This window comes from Cyprinus carpio, chromosome A11, assembly GCF_018340385.1.
Source record: "Cyprinus carpio isolate SPL01 chromosome A11, ASM1834038v1, whole genome shotgun sequence".
NCBI lineage: Eukaryota > Metazoa > Chordata > Actinopteri > Cypriniformes > Cyprinidae > Cyprinus > Cyprinus carpio.
In genome coordinates this window covers 10,695,411-10,719,752 of record NC_056582.1, presented here as the reverse complement: position 1 = coordinate 10,719,752, position 24,342 = coordinate 10,695,411, and the positions used below count along the sequence as shown (strand labels likewise).

The 24,342-nt window shown below is 36.2% G+C and overlaps 1 protein-coding gene across 2 annotated transcripts in view; it reads left to right on the top strand.

The window, feature by feature from the left end:
- LOC109055013 (succinate--CoA ligase [GDP-forming] subunit beta, mitochondrial) overlaps positions 1–24,342 on the top strand; it is a 97,220-nt gene that overhangs the window by 11,540 nt on the left and 61,338 nt on the right. For both annotated transcript variants that reach the window (XM_042766190.1, XM_042766191.1), the window contains exon 2: positions 9,985–10,126. In XM_042766190.1, the coding sequence (XP_042622124.1) occupies positions 9,985–10,126 (142 nt within the window). The remainder of the gene's footprint in view (positions 1–9,984; positions 10,127–24,342) is intronic.

Sequence of the window (24,342 nt, the reverse complement as noted above, 5' to 3'; positions counted from 1 at the left end):
ATAAAAGATAGAAACTTGAAAGGAAAGCAGATGTTTCTGGTTAGGTCAGGTGAGAATAAGGTCATTTTTGGATTGTGAGGTCAGTCCGCTTTTATGTGGCTCAGATGTTCTCCAAGTAGGGTGGAGTGGTGTGGCCTACTGGTGTTAGTTTACCCCCAAATTAAAATTTTGTCATTTACTCACCCCCATGTCATTCCAAACCTGTATGAATTAATTCTTCTGTGGAACAATTTGAACTGTTTTTGTCCATTAAATGAAAGTCAGTGTTTGATTTGTTTTTGTCCATTAAATGAAAGTCAGTGAAAAATGAGACATTCTTCAAAATATCTTATTTGATGAAGAAATACAGTCATGCAGGTTTGGGACAACATGAGGGTGAAAATGTTGGCAGAATAGGTGAGCTGTCCCTTTAAGGCTCCACTGTTTGCTTTTTCCCACTGATTGTTTGTATTATCATAGATAATATAAAGAAAAATGTACAAGAATACAAACATTGTGATAAAACAAGCACCTTATTTTTTTATCTCTTTTTGTTTAAACTTTTTAAATGGTGACATTTCTGTGTTTCCCCGTGGCCTGGCTGGTTAGAGGGAGACGGACTTACATCATCAACTTTGGTAGTTCAAGGAAGCATCACAGCGCACACACAAACAGATTGTGTGTAACCAACCTGAAACAGAACAGTGTGCTGAGACATGGCTTTAAAAGTTTAACTAATTTAAACTTCACACAGCATCTTTAAACACCGTTTAATTAATTACCTGAGACATTAAAGTAATTAACATTCTCTTACAACTATTAATGCTTGTATTTACATTGACACTGAATGATGAGAGGATGAGACAATTGTTGGACTGATCTGAGCAGTTGAATGGTTTTTAATCCAGAATGACTTGTGAGAGGAAATAGAGAATTAAATTTTTATGGCCGCATTCTTTGACATTTAAACAATTGCTGCAGAATGTCATGGTTTTGTCGCTTTAATTCTCTGAATTTGAAATTATTGACTATTCATTGGAAAAAAAAGTTATCTGTGGAACAATTTGAACTGTTTTTGTCCATTAAATGAAAGTCAGTGAAAAAAATGCTTTGAATTTTATTTGGATTTTGCTGTCAGTTGGTGTGTTAAAACATTTTGACATTTTAGCTTAAAGTGCAACATTATTTCGCATATCACATATAAGTTGTCTCATTATACTATAGCTTGCTATGGAAGCCCATTTCCACCACCACAAATAAATAAATAAATAAATAAATAAATCAAGCTTTGATTTACATAAAAAGTCATAAATCTGAAATAAAATGAGATGGAAAAGAGTCCAAAACAATGATATAAAAACAATTATGGCAAGTCATAGTTGACATAAATTCTCAACATTTTAATAAGTCATAATAATGACATAAAAGGCTATTTTTACATCACAATTTTATCTAAATTTCAGAATTTCAACTTTAATGCTTAGTATGTAAAATTTAACTTATATCATAATTATGAATTTTTTATGTCAATTTCAACGACTTACAACGTCGCATAACTATGACACAGCAACTCATAGATTTTGACATTTCACATCATAATTGATTTATCAAAGCATGATTTTTTTTTCTTTTTTTTTCCTTGTGTGGTGGAAATATGCTTTCATAGACATGTTTTAACTAACCACATTACTACATACTTATTTACTTTAATTTGTTTTTTTGTTTGTTTTTACATGAGTACACCTATTCTATTGCATTTCTCTCTCTCTCTCTCTCTCTCTCTCTCTCTCTCTCTCTCTCTCTCTCTCTATATATATATATGTATGTATGTATGTTTTTGTATATTTGAGCTTTCAGCTGCATATGTGTTTGTGGGTGTAGAAGTCTGTTTGTTTGTGTGTGTGTGTGTGTGTGTGTGTGTGTGTGTGTGTGTGTGTTTGTGTGTGTTGGTATTTAACTGGTGGTGTCTCCAGAGTGCTGATGAAGATAATTACTGTTGAGGCAGAGTCTCAGGAGAGATCAGACACCTGCCGTCCCCGCTCTCACTGCCTCCTCCTGGAGCGCAGCGCTCGTGCCCCTGACGCCCACCTCCCGGTTCGGATGCACCTCAACCTCCCTTTTCCCTTGAGTGAACTAATAACCTGTACAGCTTCAAAGTGGGCTTCTGCTATATTTAGTGAGAAGGGGGAAAACAATTACTGCTAACATTTGCAAAGAGGTTGCCATGGAGCTCTTTTAGCACTTCCACAGTCCAGTTAATCAAGCGGGGCCGGAACCGGGAACGCCGATAACACCTGACAGACAGAAACACAAAAATATAACTGTTAGGCATATATCTTCTCAGATCAAGACATTTTATATTTTTAAGCTTATAATTCTCTCATTAGACTCCAGAATTAGATGTTCATACACCTGACACCTGGTATGTGATGCTACATTGCTTTTCTTGCCTTTGAATAGCAAAGGACTGTGAATCTATGGTTTGGGAGACCGATTTGAGAGACAGGGTGCTCTATTCGGTGCCTGATTATAAATTTACAGCCGCTTTACATGCTTAAGTTCTTTAAGTCAGGTGAATTCTTATTGACTATTAATGTTTTTATCATTTATCAGAAAATCATTTAAAAAAGTGATTCCAATTTGATCATTCCTCTGTGATGTTATTGTTATATTTGTGGTGTGGACTTATCTATTCTCAAAGAATTTGAAGAATTAACAGTTTATAGTTGTAGTTATTGTTGTATTTATCATTTGATTATTAATATTTTTTGTTATTGTTTTATTTTTGTTTGTGGTGTGGACCATAATTTAGTTATATTATATTGGAATAAAACTTTGTGTGGAGTAATCATTCTGTTAATCATAAAAAATTGGATTGAATTGTGTGCCACATATCACACTATTACCAATATATATATATATATATATATATATATATATATATAATATTGTTAGATATTCATATATGTGAGTACATTGTTATATTGAGTTTTTAATCATAAAAATTCTTTTTATGAATTGTGTGCCTGTTAGTTTAGCATATCTAACAAGTCACATTACCAATGCAATAAATAAATGCAAATAAATAGATTTTTTTACTTGCCCTCGGGCCAACTCAAATTTTTACTTGCCCTGCCAACATTTTCACTGGCCCTGCCACAAAAATAAAATAGTTGCTGTTATCATTGTTTTTAATCTGTTATCTTATATTCTAATAAATGACACCAAAATTTTTAGTAACCAATTAAATTTTACAATTCTCTATTGCAATTTCGATACCACAGCAAAAAATCTCTAGCCAAAAATAAACATAAATATAAAGTTTAAGCATTATTAAAGACAAATGACAGCCAGTAAATAAGAACAAATGACAAGTAATAGCACGAAAATAGAAATGAAATGATGCTTTAGGTTTATATGTTTGTAGATGTTGAGGTACAGAAATTGAAAAATCACATATAAAATATCATTTGCATATTCTTCACTCTGTGTTGCACAATTATTTTTAATAGCCATTTGAAATGAGAGGCAACCACTGCATTTTAATCATGAATTTAAAAAAAATGCAATGTTTGATTTATATTAGACTGCAAATTTCAAAATCCGAAGCTAAAAAAGAATAACCTGACTATAGCTTTGTGAAGTTATGCTACATAAAACATCAGTATGAAACAGAAACAGTAGACGGGCTTAATGAGACATAGATTCACTCTCTGACAGCAGGCGGCGCTTATGGAACAGTGATACAGCGTTTCCTTGGTAACTGATGTAAACACTGCAGCGCTGTGCAAATTAACATTTAAATGCATCATACAGAGACAAAATGAAAAGAAAACGCTATTTCTGAAAACAGCCAGTTCCGTCCCCCTCAGAAACACATACATATAAAGTTCAGTGATTAGATTTTCTTCCTATTTTTCGTGCATCGTGAAAAGTGATCTTGTTCTGTCTGCTACAATATTTTCTCCTCTTTGTGTCCGTCTTCAGCATCTCTGGCCTCTGTCAACATCTGTTTACAGACCAAGTATAATAATAACATTATTTCTACACAAATGGCATTTGGGAAAATGATTGCAGTGCAGTTAGTGTGCAAGCACGGAACAGTCTGAAATATTACAAAAAATGTCCAGTAGATCTCTGCATCTGTACTCCAGTGTATAAATTCAATATAGATTAATCATTGTTTAAGTTACAAAGTTACTTGCCAGGACGGGTATTTAGACATACTATTGTCTGTATTTGCCCGTTCAGGTGGCTCGCGCGTGTAAGAGACGCGACTGAATGGCCAATTATTTTAATTAACAAGTCTTAAAAACACATGCAAATGATAACATTTCGTGATGACGCTGCAGTGGCCCAAACGGGCAAGTGACAAATCCGTCTACTGTCCCGAAAATCTTTCACACTGGCCCCGTGCCATTGGGCAGTCCTTATTGTCGAGCCCTGGACTGTATAATTAATTCAGCTCTACCTTTGCTCACCTCTAGTTGTTGACCTACTTTTTTTCCTCTCACATTTTCTTTTTCTCCTGAACAATCCACCCTTCTAGGAGTGTCTCTCTCTCTATCTCTCATGTCTCTATTAATATTAGTTTTATTCATGTAAAGCGCACTTTTTGTTTATTGCTGATTCAATGAAGCTTAATCTGTTGAGAAAACAGTGCTTATTTCCTATATGAATGAATAACAAGCAGTGAACCATAAGCTCATTGTGCCCAAACAGTCAGAAAATAAACCGTCATCTGTGAAGTCTAAATAAAAACCTTCAGCTATGTGGCAGACTGAAGGTAAATGTTGCTCTGTCTGTCAGTGCACACCTTATATATCAGCATGTTACCATGCTATGCAAAGAATCAGAAATTTCTCAGGTTATCTGCAACTTTGTTTTGTCATAAATATGACATAAAAAGTACTAAAGTGCACAATATGCATAGTTTTGTATGTGAGGCAGCATTATTACCCAATGTCCTTTCACTGAACCTTTCATAAATTGCTATGTTAACAACAGCTAGCTTGTACAACAGGGAGCTGTTTCCAGTTTTAAATATGACGGTATCCACCCCCATACAGAGGTAAAAATATACATCGAATGCTACACAGTGGCCATTATGAATGACCCTCAGAGGACTCAACAGAAGCTAACCATGAAAAAATACATTTCTGTGGAAAAAGCCATGTTCAATAGCTGACAATGGCATTGTGTTTAGTGCATACTTAGATTTTCGTTGACACATTATGCATTTTTATATATTTATACATAAGCATACTGAAGTACACTTAACCATTGCTTTATATAATATTTAACTTTAATAATTGTTAATCATTAACATTGATAAATTTAAATTATATATAATATGTTATGAAATATAGTATGTCAACCAAGATCTTTCAATATTAACAATAATTAAATAATCAGATTACATATTTAAATTTCATTATGAATATTTATTATTTTTTTAGTTAATATAACATTTAAATTAAGTAAACAAGTAAAATATACATATGCTAAATATAAATATGCAAAAGTAAAAATGTAAATGCAATAATTATGTATTAAATATTCATATTAACATATTTATATATGATGTGTTATATTATGTTTGATTCAAATATTATATCAATATTTGATTTTTTAATTATTAATAAAATAATAAAACATTATAAATTATTTAAAAAATATAAAAAAAAAAATTAAAAAAAATATACTAAACAGTTTGTTTGACTTTTTTCAATGTAATTAAAAAAATAAAAAAATAAATAAAAGCAATTTCACTATAGTATACGGTCTCAAAATACATATACCACTGAACCTTTTGGCACTTTATTTGTTAGTGATTATTTAGAAATTAGTTCCACATTATACTGATAACTCAAAGTCTGTAACAGATGTCATATTCTGTGCTCACTGAGAAAGTGAACATTTATTGTACAATGCATAAAATGTCAGGAAATTATTGCAATATCAAAGTTCTGACAAAACTTACCAATTGAATCCTTTCGTGATCTGTTTTCTTTTATGAGAAATGTGCTGTGAGCACCAAATGCAATGATATGATGAATCATAGTTTATTTAGTTCAGTGTAGCCATGCACAGTCAAAGTGTGCTGTGATGTATAGAAGTGAAATGATGAAATGCAGGTGTTCAGAAGAACACTGCCGAGAATGAGAGTATTGAATCATCTGTCTCTTATCAAAGAGCAAGTGATTAAGTTAATGAGTGGATTGAAGGCATACAAACTTTTCTTTGTGTACCATGTTTCTGGCTGTTTCTGGCTCTCTCTCAGGTTCTGTTCCAAATGGCACACTTCATGTAGACTTGAGGTCTAGTGGACATTTGTGAAATCCACAGGACAATGGAGTGTCCAAATTGTAATTTTAGAATCAAAATTGTGCTCCCAAGCACCTCCTGTGGACTTCATGGGCTTGAGTGAGCAAAGGCCTCAAGAAAGCAAGTCCACATGGACAGTACGTTTCCATGCTAGGAAATTCTAAGTGTAGACTTTTATAGAATGCACTATAATTGTGTTCCCTTCTGAGTGTATACTTTCCTTGTGCACATTTTTTTTTTTTGGTTTTCAATTCCACTTCAATTGTAAGCATTTGAGACAAGTCCTATATTATGCTCCCATAGTGTGCACTTCTACGTGTGTGCTTCTGTAGTTTTTAATTTTGAGTGTATACTTTCAAAGTGTACACTTCTTGTAACCTTTAATAGAGTGCAGTTCTGATGTTTTTCATTAGTATACAATTCTGAGTGTAGAGTTTTGTTGAATTCTCTTCGGTATGTACTTTCATAGCCTGTTCGTCACCATAGGTGTTTAGATTTCACAACAACTAATGTGTACTTCTGTAGTATGCACTTCTGAGTCTACCCTTCCACAGTGCTCTTCCACAGCCAGGCAGCTTTGGTGGGCTCTCTCATTATTCTCCATTGAGACATGTAGACGCTCAATTAGCAGAAGCCATAGAGAGTTGTTCAAAAGCATGACTTAATAAGGTGCTTAACTGCATTAGGCACTGTGCTGCTCTGATAACCTGTTTTACTCTCATTCTATAGTGGTGAATAATGGGAAATTGCCTATTTAATGAGTGTCTTATGGGTTGTTAACTATCACATTCAATGCTCATCAAAGGACGTGATCATGAATGTGTGTGAATATTAACCTAGTGCTGAGCTGCAATGATTAGAAATCTTTTCCTGAATGTAAGACAAGATATGAATGGTCTTGAAGACGCTTTATTACAGTTGATGTCTGTTGAGAAATGACTTCAAAGACTTGCCTGAAAAAATTAACCCAACTGTTTATTCATGGTACTGTACAGTAGGTCGGACGGAACAGTATTGGTGGTATATCCCATGTGACAGTAGAGGTATGTTAATATGCTGGTTGAAATTCGGTCTAGTCTCTGATCTGTCACATATACAATAACATATTGTGACACAGTTTGACTGTAGGTTCACATACAAAAGAGTAACGTTACTGTGTTTTAGTACATATATGCCATGGTACTAGCATTTTTTTTTTTTTTTTTTTTTTACATGGTATTTTGGAAATATGTTGGAGTACCATGCAAATAGTATGACATATGAATTTCAGTGCCATTGTATGTATCAGAATACCATGGTATTACCATCTGATACCATAGTATGAAAAACATGAAATACTACTATTTATTGTTTACTAACTGTAAGTTCATCTTCTATCAACAGCACTATTACATCGCTGGTGAGAAATGTCATGTTGCTTTTAAGTTGCTAAACTATTTTACTGATAAAATCGTCAGATCAGTGCTGACAACACGTTTCCGTGTGTGTGAAAGAGACTATGTTCTTTCCATACTTAATAAAAAGTAATTTTGTGTTGTGTTGTCAGTCTTGTGGTCATTTAAAATCCGGACAACATCATTAATGTTATTGTTTTAGTGTTTATGCAAACAAAAAGTATTTTATGTATTGTTTGTTGATTTTTGAATATGAAAACTTGTTTTTGTGTTGTGAAAAAGTATTTTATGTATTGTTTGTTGATTTTTGAAACGAGTAACTGCATCGTAAGCCATTTAGGCTAGACACAGACGGGGAAAAGTCGGCAGTCTGAAGCAGTTCGAAGGCCGGCTCTTTTCTCCAATTTTTGAAGCCTTTTTCAATCATGCAATATGAAAACTCATGTGAAACTGCATGACCATTGGTTCGTGGTGTTCAATGGAGGCGTGGCAGAGTGGCGGAATGGTATGGTGAGCCTGAAGGCTCATGGTGAGGGTGGGGGCATCGGGCTATATAAGCGGCCGACTCACCCAGGCAAACGACATGAGGTGTCCTTGCGTATAGCACAGCAAAGTACGCAGTACTCGTTCCATATCTAAGGGAACCGAGGAGCTGATGACCTTGCGTGATTCAGCGTGAGTCACCAGCGCGTCTGAACCGCTGGTTCTGAAGTCGATTCTGTGCAATGTTATGAGCTCGCGGGTAAAGAGGGGCTCACAGAGAGCGCCTGTGAAAGTCTCCTACTGTCGAAAGCTTAATCGATGCTAGCAACGGGTTCACTAGCAGAGCGTTTTTTTTCAGTGACAGAGAACGTAAGTCTTGAGTGGCTGTCTGAAGCAGTTCGAAGGCCGGCTCTTTGAGGCCCCTAAGAACCATGGATAGGTCCCATGTGGGGATTATGAAGGGGGCTTAATGACATAGGATTTTTGTGAGTCCTTAATGACATAATTTTCATTTTTGGATGAACTATCCCTACGAACAACCAAGTTGTTCTTGCCCACGGACTGCCTGGCTATGGGAGCATGAAAGGCTGTGATAGCCGCAACATAGACTTTAAGGGTAGAGGGAGTACGGCTCCTCCTCGGCGTCTGAGGCCGCAATTGACATGCTGTTGTTTAGCGGCTCGTCTTCGGACCCATCGAATGAGACCATGTCATTTGCGCTGGCAGAAGGATGCTGGTCTTGGTTTTAGGTGGGGGAAGGGGAGAGGTGTGTATTATGTGTGAGGGGTGAGTTTTGGCCTTGAGCCGATGTGAGCTCAATCCCATCCGAGCCCTGGGATTCTGAAAAGAAAGTTATCCGCGAGTGCAGGGAGGCCAGACTCATATCTAAGCAATTTGGACAGGTCGTGTTGATGAGCGTGGCTTCAGCGTGGGACTTCCCCAGGCATCACACGCACTCATCATGCCTGCCATCAGCATGCAGGGGGGCCCTGCACGTGCCACAGCTGTGGCGTGACATTTGCAACAAAGCTGCGAAATTTGCTCTAGGAAATTAGCTCTTTAAGAAACTTCAGCAAAAGCAGATGGAAGCGCCGAAGTGCGATCGACACTGCAGGTGGCTCGCGAGTGTTGTGCTGACCAGGCGATTGTGAAGTGGTGCGGGAGCGGCGTACTGATCCAGCTGCCGGAAGCCGATCAGGGGCTGCTCGGGAGCGGTGAGCTGAGGCGAAGAGACGCGAGGGCGGCAGGCTGCTCGAAGCGGCGTACAGCTTGTGAGCGGCGAGCTGCTAGAGGGCGGAGAGCTGGGAGAAGTGGCTGATCTGCTGCGCAAAGCAGCGAGCTGGTCAGTGGTGATCTCGGCTGCTTGATCGGCTTCAGGTCTCAGATCCAGCGAAGAGATATCAGTCATCGCTGAAGGAGAATGAATCAGTTTGCCTGGGTGAGACGGCCGCTTATATGGCCCGATGCCCCGCCCCTCACCATAGGCTTGCGCGGCTCTACTGTGCCGTGATTGGATTGTTTCTTTTGTATTGAACTTAACGATTGTCGTGCAGTTTCACTGCATGATTGAAAAAGGCTTCACAAATCAGAGAAAAAATATTTTTCCCTGTAGCGTCTAAATGGCTCACGATGCAGTACGAGTGTAGTATCGAAAGGGAACACAATTTATGTGTCAGTACTTTTTGAACATTTCCAGCACATTTTAACAAAACCGTGATAATACTGATTACCATGCTAATTTAGGTTACTATAATTGTGATAAGAAATTAAATCACTACTGTTTATGTCTTTGTGTTTTTAGTTAGTGAGGGTAAGTCCCAGAAGATGGCTGAACCTGCAAGAGTACCAGAGCAAGAAGCTAATGCAGGACAGCGGCGTGACCGTACAGCGCTTCTTTGTGGCTGACACTGCCTCTGAAGCCCTGGAGGCCGCCAAGAGACTCAGTAAGTGTCTTTCTCATTCTAAACAGCTGCTATTAAGTCTCTTAACATAGTGCAGCTTTTTTTGAAGTCTCTAATAGCTTCCAGTCAGCAGTGTGACATGAATAACACTTCATTGATTACATGCTAATGATATGATGTTTATTTGTTAACTCGATTGGTGCTTGTAATCTGAGATCTGGCCTCCCACACAGTGAGCTGGGGCATATGGGATTAGCCAGTGAGAATGAAGAACACAAATTGCATTGATGTTTTTGCTTTTATTCTGGTGGACATGCCTTCAAGGGTCAACAGTTCTGAAGATCTTCTCTTATTTCTTCTGCTTTTCTTTTGTTTACATGGTTTGTTGCTCCCTCACTGTTTTATCCAAGCATGCTTATTCTTGTATTCCTTCATGCCTTTTATTTATTTCTAAGCATGTGAGCTTCTGTTTCTGAGACCAGCACCATTTATATATGTGGCATTTCTGTTGATTGATCACACCTTTGCAATCTGGGCTAAGTACAAGAGGTGGACTAAAATCTGTTAGTGCTGGTTTTCTAAACCTCATATGGTTTCATGTATGAGAGACTATGGATGCTTTCCAGAGGCTCACAGCTGTAATCTTTTTCTTATCTCACTGTACACAACAGGCTTTAGCATTCCATTTCGAGCCCTTTTCCATTTTCTTCAGCCCTTACCAGGGACGGACTGGGAGTAAAAAACGAGCATGGATTTTCTCCCAAATAGGCCCACCACGACTACAAACAGTCGCTACTATCTCACTCACATTATTACAGCAATCCTTTTGCATTTATAGCAAATAACATAACAAAACCCATGGTGACCCTGCTGACAAAAACAATAGAAACCATCACAGAAATTTGAATGATTTGCACTACAAATGCCATCAAAATCATTACAAACCATCAGCTTTTAACCATTAAAACCATTAAATAATGGTTTCCTGTAGTGCTGTTTGGGACATTTGCATAGAAGGTGACCAATTAAAACCAATTAAATCAATACAATTTTCATGTATAAATGTATTATTGCATGAACTAAAATTCTTGAAATCTACATAAAAAGAGCGGAATGCCAATGACAATGATAAACATAAACATAAACATAGAATCTAGGAACCTGAAACAACAGAATTCTTCAAATTGAGTCGTCATATATATCTCTGTGCGTGTGTCATGTTAATCAAGCTAATCACCTTATAGGCTACTTCATTTACTCTATTTTCTAACTCAATACCTCTCAAATGTAACCGTTGTAGAATCACTGCTGTCTCTTTATGAATGAATGAAATATTCATGCCAGACAATGCAGAGTGATAAATAGCAGTGAATGCTCAGACTAGGGTTGTCCTGGGATTTTACTATGGTGCTATAGGCTACATGCTGTGTATAGTGAGAGAGGTGGGCAAAGGTTACCTGATGTATCTGTTCACTTTTTTCCTTTTAGCTTCTCCCAACCGTCTTTATCTTCACGTCTTTTGCTTGCCATCACGAGCCCATCTCCTTCGCGTCAGTTTCAGTTTCTTATAAGCAAAAATAGATTGCATTAGCGCCTCCTTTTGTTGGCCGTCAATGTTATTTAATCAGACAATTTTTCTTTGATGATGAACCAGCCAGACCAACGGCCGTCAGATGGACGACCATTCTGGACTTCTCCAGAACATCCAGATGGCCAGTCCGCCCCTGGCCCTTACCATGTATGACTAAATATTTTCTTTCAAATGGGGTTTGTTGTTCATAGGAGTTTGTTTTTTACAGCCCAGGTGCTGTTTCAGGTCAAATGTTGAGGATGAGACAATGACATCTTTTTCCAAATTAATTTGGAACATATTGAGACATATTTGAGTGTTTCAGTCTGGTTCCTGTGGGATAGGGCAGGGCCCGGGCCTGGGCAACATGTACGAGGCAACCAGGCAAGGCGTGAAGGATTTCTGTGACTGCGATATTGCAGTGAGCTGTTCTCCCTAGTGCAGAGATGCCACCCCCCATGCGACAATTTGGCTGACAGCTCAATTCGAGGGCTGCGGTTTTGTTCTCCTCAACCACAGCAAACAATGCTTTTGAAAGCAATGCTTTTTAAAAATTTTTATTTATATTTTCTTGCAATACGAAGAAGTGTTGAAAATATACAGCTGCACTAGGCATATGACTATCAAATATTCATGATGCGATTAATTGCTTATGCTTTTATCACGGTATACGACGGTATCACGATATTGAAATTTAGTTGCAAAAAAGTGTTGTCATAGTAAAGTTTAACAGGTTTAAAAATGTATAAAGTAAATAATTTCACACAGATTAAAGTACTAAAGAATTATGAAGACCAATAGGTAACACCTTACAATAAGATCTCATTAGTTAACCTTAGTTAATGCACAAACATGAACAATTAGCAATAGCTACATTTGCTATTTGATTTTTTAGTTTTTGTTTTTTGTTTAAAACTGTTAGTTTTTGTTAGTTTTAGTTGGTTTTTTTTAAATGTAGCAGTTTTTGATTTTGTTTTTGTGTTATTAAATATTGAAATTAACTAAGATTAATGAATGTTTAGAAGAATTTTCCATTGGCAGTTTGTTAATTAATGAATAAAGTAATGTTAACTAATGGAGCCTTAATGTAAAGTGTGACTTAACATTAAAGAATCAAAACATTTTCAAACAATATCTAGTGCATGTTGTAGTCCAGATTAAAATGTAAAAAAATGTTTGAGAATAAATAGCCTATTAGGTCTAAATATCTCAGTATTTGGCGCTGTGATGAGCACCATAGCAAATACACAAATCTGAATGGCTGTTTAAATTATTTAAATACGTTTCAGAAAGTAGTGCTGCAGCTGCTTTGTTTACGGGTTTACGGGTTAACGGCTGCATTTCTGCTGTTCAGCGCCACCTGCTGGCAGAGAGTGAATGTGTGCTTTAATTCAGCGTCTTATCTTGCTACACTTTTATTACGCTAAATTAAATTAATTTTATTTTATTTATATTAAGATCTAAAGTATCAGTGCATTGCAGGAAAATAATAATTGCAATATTATCATGTAATGTTATGTACTGTGCATAATTTTTTTTTTAATTTGATATTATTTTTATGTTATTTTTGTGTTATTTTAGTTTTTTTTTGTTTTTTTAGTAATTTTTTTATATATTATTTTTTTATATAATTTTGTTGACCATTCATAAATTCTTAGTATATATGTATATAGATTTTTAATAGCTTTCTATGAGAAACAAGCAAAAATTTGAGTCGTTATTCATTAAAAATGACCACTACAGTCACCATTCGCATTGATTGTATATAAAAGAGCAGCCTGAACACTCTGCTAAACATCTCCATTTGTGTCCCACATAGGAAAGGAAGTCATACTGCTTTCAAAAGACATGAGAGTGAGGAAATAATGATTGAACTTTCAAATTTTAGGTAAACTATCCTTAAAGATAGTAGGAAGAATTCATTATACTAACTTCTGTGGAAGAAAGATGGAAAAATACTGAGAGACAGTTTGAAACTGTGAAGGTAGTGGTGAGTTTCTTTGTTGAGATTCTTTCTATATGTGTTGACTGACTGCAAGCCGTGGCGCTAATGATCCCACACCTGTCCCTAAAGTTGGCCCTGTGTTTGGCACGGAGGCAGGGGGGCTGTCCATTTTAAACAACCCCCTGTGCCGTTAAGTAATCTGACTGTCAAAGAGGCAAGTCTGATGCTACCTTCATCAGTCACCAACCACCACTCGATTATGCAGCTCTGCTTGCTGCCAAGACACACGCGTGTGCACATTAACACACACACACACAAACAAAAGAACAACAAGAGAGAAGATGAAAGATACAGGAGGGGAAAAGATAGAGAGAGACTGAGAGCGGGGTCACACAGCATAGCTAAAATATGCTACCGCTGACTTCTGATTGGACGATAAGTTGGGAACTTTTTGCCACCGAACTGAGACAGTGCAATAAATCAAAGTGAGAATGGTTGCATAGCTCAACCATAGAAAGACTCTCTCAGAGTATCTCCACCGTGCTCTTGTCCTATTTAAGAGGGAGGCTCTCTGTGAGCCCGTCTTGTCTTGATTGAAAGGTTGGGGAATTGGAGAGGTTCCTCATTTTTGGCTGGAAAACAAGAGGATTTCAACACCTGTAATCAAAAGTGAATTCACCTCAGAGAGAGGCCTTTTTATAGGTAAAAATAAATACACAGGATGATGCAGGTTCCAGTATAACCCCTGTTCCCAGAACACCGTCTTCTGACATGAAAGGAAAATAAATGTTAATCATTACTTTTGCCGCGTTTCCATCCTGGTACTCGCAAACAGATATTTCTCAGCCAATGAGAACGCTGAATCATATTGTATTGAATCACCTGTTTTGTTTCTGCTACAGGTCATGTTGACAGATGCATTTGCTGGGTAAATGTTGATGGATTTGTCTGCTAGAATGTTCCAGAATGGTTTTCCCACTGTCTGCATTATTCAGACCCAAGTAGAAGCATAGATGGAGAAATATTGAACCTTTTCTTTGTCTACACAAACTGTTGTTCACCAAATCCAGGCAAACATGTTCCGCTGTTTCTTTTCTTGTACTAGCTTTTCTTTTCTCGCTTATTAATTCAGAAATTAGAAGGAGAGGGATGTATTAATACATTTCACAGAGGTATGAATATTCAAAATAAACAGCAATGGTTTATGCATGGCAGTCAAAACTCATGGGTCCTTATTAGAGAGGCAGCGACTTTAATATGTCAACCTACAGCGGTATGCTGAATTACCCTGACATTCAACAAACCTTAGAAGAGAGGCAGAAGTATACGGCACAATGCAGAGTGGTTTACATATATAGTTTGACTCGGCTTGAGAAAAGGTTTTGATCAAAGCCTTAATGGAAAATTTGATGAAGGTGACATAAGTTACTGTCAAGCTATTCACAGAGTTGAGAGCAAGAGTCTTGCTGCTGATTATATTTTCTTAACAGCTTTTCACATCGTCTGGATTGAGGCCGTTATCAATCACGACCACTGCTTTTCATCTTAGTGGGGAATAATTAACAAGGTAGCAGTTTTTGAAAAACAAAAGCTCAAGGTTGTTGCACCCATGACCCATTTTCTATCATCACACCTTTGCATGCAGACATGAGGTTTTAAAATGTTCCTCATAACTGTGGATAAATGCTTTTACTGGAGTTTCAGAGAGTTTAATTAATTCACAGTGTTAAATATGCTTTTTATCATTTAATTCATTATTATAAATGATCAATAATTTTGAATTGCAGTCAGTCGTGTCCAGTTGTGGTGAGATCGTCAGCTTTGGCTCTTAGAGGGCCTCAGAGCATCAATGCGTTCACACTTCTCTTCTCCAGGCTCTTCATCAGTGGCATCACACCATATGTCTCTCCGCCGACCCACTTTTCTGCTACATACGTGCCATCTGCCGAGTCTTCCCTCGCTCCGAAAGCCTCCTCACTCCCGGCTTGTGTTGACTAGAAACTGACTAGTATCCCATAATGTGATGTATCTTATTTTGATGTTACGGCTAATAAATGGGCAACATGAAAATTATGTACTATTTTGTAAAAAAAAGATAAAATAAATACTTGCTTGCATATCACCTGTCCAATAACAGCATTTTGAAAAGGAAAAAAAAAAAAAAAAATTAACCCAAAATACTTTAACCCTGACTGACTAATGGAAAAGTCTTTTCATAATACAGAAAGCTCCACATTTATGGATCATAAAGAATCGTAATTGGAGAAATGATTTGTGCAGTGGTTGTTAGAAATGCCTTTTAAATTATTGTACAAATACACACTAAGGGAATACAAGCTGCATTTGAAGGAGCTCACAAATCAAAATGTAATTTTGGTTTGTTGACGGCTCGGCTGCGTTTATATTACACATGGCACATTATCATACCTCACGCCTTCAGACCTCACAGTGCTGCCAGCGTTCTACAAGCAGAAGGTGCGACACCATTATTTTGGTGATGGTGACTAAATCGTATGTTTTATTCGAATTATTCCATGGTCCATTGAGCACCAAATTTAAAAGAAGAAATACAGAAATACATACTTTTTTTGTTCCCTTTCTGTACTGATTTTATATGGTAGGTTTGATTTTTCTTTCATTTTTCCAGATACTGAGGCGAAATGTTCCTTTTAAGTATTTAGAAAATGACGTTATTGCTGCTTATTATGCGTAAGATAATGTGTAACTGCTGAGAAAAGAGAAATTAAAAAGTGTGATGACAGAGCAAATTAGACCTTTCTTTTTTGACAAACCATACTTGAATGAACTCGTACAATGAAACTAATATTATTTTTTTTTTTTTTTCTTTGTGGAACCCAAAAGTTATTGTCAAAATGTTGGCAAGCTATATAACACAGTGTTCATCTATAGTCTAAAAAAATTAAAAAATTATTTTCACATTTATTGTGAAAAGTGGCAAACAAATGTAAATAAAAATGTTTCTCTTAAGGTTTTTTCCATAGGCCTATAACATGACGGGGAGAGGAAATGTATATTTTTCAGACATCTTTAATATTCTAAACATTTGTTTTGATTTTTTATATGTAATAAAAGTCAACAATTGAAGGATATAGAATAACATGCTTTTCTTTTTTTTCCCAAAAAGTTTGAAAGCCCCTGGCTTTTTAACCAGCAACCAACTAGCTGACTAGAGAAATTGGTATATTTCCCCCCTTTTCTTTTGCTTTCTTTCTTTGTTTTTTTGCATGTTTTAATTAGCATCCTGTGCTTCAGCTGTTAGTTTGCACAGTGATGAAATGTTTTCATTAGCATGCTAATTAGCGCCGCCACCTAAAATATCAAAACCAAAAGAAAAAAAAATCTACATCTAGCCAGTTGTTGGATGACTAGTCAGCCACTGTGACCCATCTCTACTCCCTACCCTTCCAAATTACCCTTAATGTCCACCATAGCATTTCTAAACACTGAATTATCTGATTTTGTTTAGACTGGGTGTTCATCATCCGCTCAGTTCCTTGCCAGCACCAACTGCTATGTGCCCGTTAAATCTGAGCAGTAGCTCTGCTCTTCACAAGGAACTGAAGAGAGATTGGGGACAACACGGCGATGTTGATTGACGTGGACATGGATGTTGACAGCTTGTGGAGTGTTCCAGAGAGTGGAATAAAGCAGCGAGCCAGCCGGAGGTCAGATACCGCAGCAGGATTTACACACTCGCTCTGGCTCAATCACAGCCGGGCCTGCCTCAGAAGCAAGGCGGCGTTCTCTTGCTCTCTCTACTTCTCCTCTGTTTGATATTGTGCTGGGACAATGAATCAGAAAGGATAATGAAAGCCTCTCAGCTTCCCTGAGGAAACTTTCCTCACTTAATTACTTCAGCCTCCTCTGGTGAGCTTGAAAAATGCTTTTTGGGAGCCAGCGCAATCTCTCTTGGATTAATCCCTCACAAAATTGATGTTTACCATACAAGCAAACCGAATATAACCAATCTGTATCTTGTTAGCTCTTGTGAAACGGACAGTTGATCATCTGTGGAATTAACTCAAAACGTTAAATTTGAGGCAAGGCACGTCAAAGATTTTGTAAACAAAGTTTCAGTGCTTAAATTAGTTTGGCTAGTGTTTATGTAGTGTACTAACAACTAATTAGGCCTCCGTTTGATCATCTAGACATGAAAAATCACCTAAGCTTTGGAGGTAACTACTTTGAAAGTAACATGTCAGTCAGCTAAAGTTATATGAGTGAATATGAGCTACAGCAAAGTTGCTGACATTTTGACTACTCAGCGGTATCATTCTATGAAGCTGTACCGCTGCACAAGTTCCCAGAATGCATCAGGACTGACAGGATTTCAGCACACAATGCTGTCATACAGGAAAGATGAGTGGTGGGTGGAATGTTCTTAACAACATTACCTACCTAGAACCCTTAGAAAAACAACCATTCATGTGCTAGTTCATTATTTTCGCCATGCTAAACTAAGTCACATGTAATTTTCTGTTTAATTTAACCTCTTTTTCTCACAGAAAAGCACACTTGCGAGCTGTAATGCTATTTGCATGCCATGCACCCGGCGTGTTTCCATTCACTGTGTCTGATGTGGGTGGGTGAGATTTGAGGTAAGGTTAATGTGCCACGCTCAAGGGCACGGTGAACAGGTTTGCCATTTCCTGCAGCAGCAGAATGTTCTCGCTGCCAGATGTTGCTGTGGACAGGCGGAGAATGGAGGACAAGACGGCTATAAGAAGAGAGAAGATGATGAAAAAGTACGGAAAATGCTTACGGATGGAGTCTAGAATGCTAAATATAGATTTTTTTTTTAGAGGTTGTGTGAGACGGAGATTATTGTGGAAGCAGATTTGCAGTTCTGTGCTTGTTGGACTCGTGTGGACTGATGGATGCGATTATGTTTTGTAAAACGTGGAATTTTAAAATGTTTTAACAGGTTTTAAATTAAAGTATTGAGTAAGAGTACCGACTCCTGTCTTTTGAAACTTTTAACCTTTGTTCTTGTCATTTATTCGTATAGGCTTTTAAAGCTGCACTAAAGATATTCCTGACATCATAGTCGATTGCTGTGACATAACTAAAGCCTATAGCCTATTTCTTTTATATATATATATATATATATATATATATATATATATATATATTTATTTCAATATATACCACCCAAACTTTCTTTTTTAATAGGAAACAAGTCATGAACCACTTAACATACAGGCTTTATTGAACCCTTATATAATTACAGCCTTTTCCTAATATTTTCTAGATTGAAAATTACTCAATTTAACAATTTAACTTAAAAGGATAGTTCACCCAAAAACGACAATTCTGTCATTAATTACTCACCCTCATGTCGTTCCACACCCTTAACACCTTCGTCCATCTTCAGAACACAAATTAAGATATATTTGATGAAATATGAGAGCTTTCTGACCTTGAATATAGACAACTTTTATCCAAAGCTACTTACAGTGCATTCAGGCTAATCTTTTTTACCTAACGTGTTCCCTGGGAATCGAACCCACAACCTTTTGCACTGCTAATGCAATGCTCTACCACTGAGCCACAGGACCACACTAAAATCATCAAAAATATCTTAATTTGTGTTCCAAAGATGAACGAAGGTCTTAAGGGTTTGGAACGAGATGAGGGTAAGTAATTAATGACAGAATTGTCATTTTTGGGTGAGCTATGCCTTTAACAAATAACTTAATCTCTCATTTTCTTATTGCTAGAATGTTGGTTTTCTGCTGAATGAATGTTTTCTGTTTCTCTCATTTGTTTAAGCCTTTACCCTGCAAAGGTGGTACTGTTTACCTAAAACTTTTAGATTACCTAAAACTTCCTTAGCTCCCTTCCTTAGAATTTTCTTCAGGAAACTAATCTGTAGTATGCCGTATTTTAAAAGTATTTTAAAACAAAGCACAAGAGCACAAAAAAAGTATATTGGGAAAAAAGGAATTTTGGTTTCCTTAATTTGCATACAGTATTCATAAAATGTGCAGTATTCACATTCTTTTCAATTACTTTAGGTAACTGCAAATTAAGGATCCATTTATGTGGGATGATAACGAGACAAGACATACATTAGTATGCAGTGTTCTTTTCCTTGTCTCACTGTGTGGCTTTCTGTAATGTGATCTTGTGAGATTTTGAATACACTCGAGAGACTCCAGGTAACCTAGTTGCCCTCTTCTCCAGCCTGTTCAGGTGGTGTGTGAGGTCTTGTGGCCAAACTCTGGCAGGTTCTTTGCTTTACTGCATTCGGCAGCACTCTAATGGAGGTGGAAGATCATTATGAAGGATTGTTATGAGGAGCAGGTGGATGAATTTAACAAGAACTCAGCTGCCAGTGATGTGGTGACAGCTGAAGTTGAAATAACACACGAAACTTGAGACAGAAGTATTGCCCCTCTCTTATCAACCTCTGCTCTGTTTTCAAGCAGACAGGCATCATTAGACAGGAGTTAAAGCCAAATCATTGTTCCGCTCGGACTTGTTCCTGTGCAGGAAGGAGCAGACGCTGATGTCTAGAGGTGGAAACCACTGCAGCACGACACCTTTACAGGTCAAGCACTCGAGTGTGAACTGTGCTCTGCTTATCATCAAACAATCAATTAGTTGGATTTAGGACAGAAAGAGACCGTTATACATTAGGGCAGTGCTTCCCAAACCTGTCCTGGAGGCCCCCCTGTCCTGCACTTTTTGTATGTCTCTCTTATCTAACACACCTGTTTCCACTCATCAGCTCATTAGTAGAGACTGCAAGAACTAAACTGGGTGTGTCTGATTGGGGAGACATATAAAATGTGCAGGGCAGGGGGGCCTCCAGGACAGGTTTGGGAAGCACTGCATTAGGGTATACAGTAAATGTTAGGCCTATGTATCGACTCTGATTCTCAAGGATTTCATTCAGTATTATATATATATGTGTGTATATATATATATATGTGTGTGTGTGTGTGTATTGATGTTGGTTTTCCTGGGCAAATAATGATGTTTTCCATTGCATGAGTAAAAATAATGCAATAATTTGCTGTAATCGCAGTGACCGTAATGCACACAGAAGTACATCCTGTAACCCTGCTATCGTAGGATGTTTCATTTACTAATATTTGCCCTATAGCAAAACATTATCTTGAATAAACAGTACTTCTCCCAACTCAGTCCTCCTGTTTAGTATGTTTTTCTTTGTCTCGACCCATTTTATGGCTTTAAACACACATGAGGGATCTTGTCTTCCCTGTGTTTTCTCTCAGCAGTCTAAAAGCACACAGTTTCCCCTGAACCTCGCTCCTCACCCCATTACTGCAGCCCCATTGCTCTCGCTGAATATCAAACAACAGGACACCTCTGTGTCTCTTACCCTGCAGTCATGTCCACAGCCAGAGAGACATTAGGGATTTAGAAAATAAGAAACGGTGAAGCTGAAACAGCAGCCCAGCGCTGAGCTGTACGTACGTTTCGAGTTCATTTGAACTAATGAGGAATTGCGAGGTCTGTATTACTGCAATTATTTCTGATGCCATATGAACTGTACAAACATATTTTCTTCTGCATGTAATTTATTTATTTTTTCTTACACGAGATGGGCTAAAGAGTATGTTAGGGCAAGAAAATATTAGCTTTCACTTCAGTAGGCAGTAGTTTGTTTATTTTAAACTCTTGCTCATAGGAGATTCTTTAATATATATTTTATTTTTGGCCTCATTTAAAATAATTAAATGACAGTAATGAAAATTATACCCTGAATTAATGGCGTATGTTCATTTAGCATTCAGTTCAGTTCATCAAACAGTGTTCTGGACAAACACCATGTTGGATGTTTTGTTTGTGAAGTCAACCTTTGTTAACTTGGGACGCTTACGGATGATGCTAGCTTTCAAGAAAAAGGATTTCCATGTCATTAGATGTCTGACACAATGACACATTAGTAATTTATTATACAAGATAACGTCATGAAATATTTAATGAAATATGTTTTAATAAAATATTGACTAGTATGGATATGGATCTATTATTGGCATCTGTGGGTCTTTGAAAAGCATTAAACTGTCTTTCTTTTATAAAACGTCTTAAATATAGTATTAAAAAGGGTAATTTATTTTTTTCTCTGCGGTCTTAAACAGTGTTGTATATATGAGTGAAATGAGATATTCAGGCGTTTTATACAAATACTGAAACTAAAAACAAAAGCATACAAAAAAAGCGTTACTTAAAATAAACATTAACTGAAATAAAATATATATTAAAATAATATATATATTTATTTCAGCTAGTTTCCAAGACATTTCTCATTTAAATTTAGTTAACCTTGATGTACTAAAATAACTTAAACTAAAACTGAAATAAAAATGAATAAAAATACTACATATACACACATTAAAAAACACTTATTAAATACATATTAAAACACACACACACACACACACACACACACACACACACACACACACACATATATATATATAACTACTAAAAATTACAAGAACACCTCAAATAACTTTAACTAAAATTAAAATGAAAACACCTATAATTGATTATTAAATATTTTTTTTAAAACTATTATTATATGTTACTAAAATAACATAATGTCATAAGGCAATTGCATTGTGTTTCCCTGATGAACCCCACTAATTAATGACAATTTAATTAATAACCATTTCACTTAATTTTATTGTATTAAATAAATATTGTTCAGTTAACAATAACAAATTTCAAATAAGGTCTTACTTCTGTTAAACACGCAGCTATCATAAAAATGATTCCAGTTTTTTTTTTTATTGTCAACAATAAATAAATAAAAATTAAATAAAGTGATAAATAGATTTTACATCTCTGTTTTAAGGTCCCTATATATATATTTTTTTTACTATAGTTCCTAGTTTAAATGTTCAAATATAAGAATGACATTGCAATACAGAATACTTTGCCAATTATGTTTTATTTTTGCAAAGTTTGAGTATATACCAACCTACACTACCTAAAAATACATCTTTAGTGTTCGTATATTTATCCCTTGGCTCGTCTCTGCCTCAGACACACAGCCCACAGAATGTTCACTGACCATTTGATATATACACACAATACAATATATATTGTTGAGAAAACAAACAAACAAACAAACAAACAACAACAACAACAAAACTGCCTTTTCAGGCTTTTGTGGTCTGTTGATCTTGAGAAGACAATGCAGATCTTGAACCTGGAGCTCCAGGCTGTTCCTGGAGAGAAAAATGTCTGAATTAACTTCATATATCATCTTAAGATGTAACTTGATGTGTAGCTTCAGGTTAAACAATCAAAAAGCCAGTTTTTTTCTTGAAGGCATTTGAAGTGTCACTTTAGTGATGGGTGAATGAAATTGTCAGCATGATTGTGTCGAACTGTAAGGCGTTACAAAGTTAGTGTAAAAAATAATGTGCATGATGTATTAACTCATTTTAAAATGATAAAGCCACAGGCCATGTGCTTCCTCCACTTGTTAATTTGCAGCTCACATCATTAATCTGTGAGAAATAAGTGGATGCTGTGAATTAAAGTGCACCGTTTGGCATGAGCATTACTCCTGCACTCGCTAAATAGAGATAATTGACATGAAGTGATGTATTGCACGTAATGTACTTAGATTCTGGATACCATCCAGTACTTTATTTGATAATGATAATATGCATGTATATATTTCTAGAAATTGATAAGCATATTACAGACATGAAGTACTTTACTTACAATCCGCAATTGTAATTGCTATTATTATTAAAATTATTAATATTTTATTTTTTTATAATGAATTAATACTTTTACTATAAATTAATACTTTAAAAAATGTCAATGAAGGCATTTATAATGCTAGTATTGCAAATTTTTATTTTTATTTTTTGTACAATTTTATTTGCTAAGGAATCCTGAAAAAAAAAGTATCACGTTTCCGCAAAAAATATTAAGCAGCACAACTGTTTTTAAAAATGATAATAAAAGTTTATTTTTTTATTTATTTTTTTATTTTTTTTGAGCACTAAATCAGCATGATTTCTAAAGGATCATGTGACACTCAAGACTGGAGTAATGATGCTGAAAATTGAGCTTTTCCATCACTGGAATAAATTCCATTTTAAAATATATTAAACTAGAGAACAGTTCATTTAAGTTGTAAAAATAAATTCAGTTTTGGTGAGTATATAAGAGTCTTCTTTCATAAGCATTAAAAAGGGTACTGACCCCAAACCTTTGAATGGTAGTGTAGCTTTAATTATATTCAAATGTTTAATTAAGTAAAAACAAATATCTATGTAGTATTTTACAGTGTTTTGACTGTATTATTCTCACAAAATGTGATGGCATCTTTAACTATGTTGTAATGGGGGCGATTTTAATGAGCTAGTTTATTGAACTCAAGTCTTCTCACCAAAAACCCATTAAATGATGTGAAAGGGCTGGATAAATCCTTCTGTTAAAACACATCTGTTGTTCACACAAACAACAGTTTGTGTGTGTGTTTGTTTGAATATTGCTGCAATCCACATTCCACCTCCAAAAGAGCTTATCTAGTTAACAGCTTAGTCTAGTAGCTTAGCAGCTGAATTTACAGCATCCGCAGAGGTGTTAAAGATTTCTGCATTTTTCTGCTAAAAATGTATTTAAGATGTGCCTAAAATACAGTGAACTGATTATGACATCTGCTTAAAAACTTTCTAATTGCGTCACATTTTCTTAGCCTTGTACTTTACATGCCTGAAT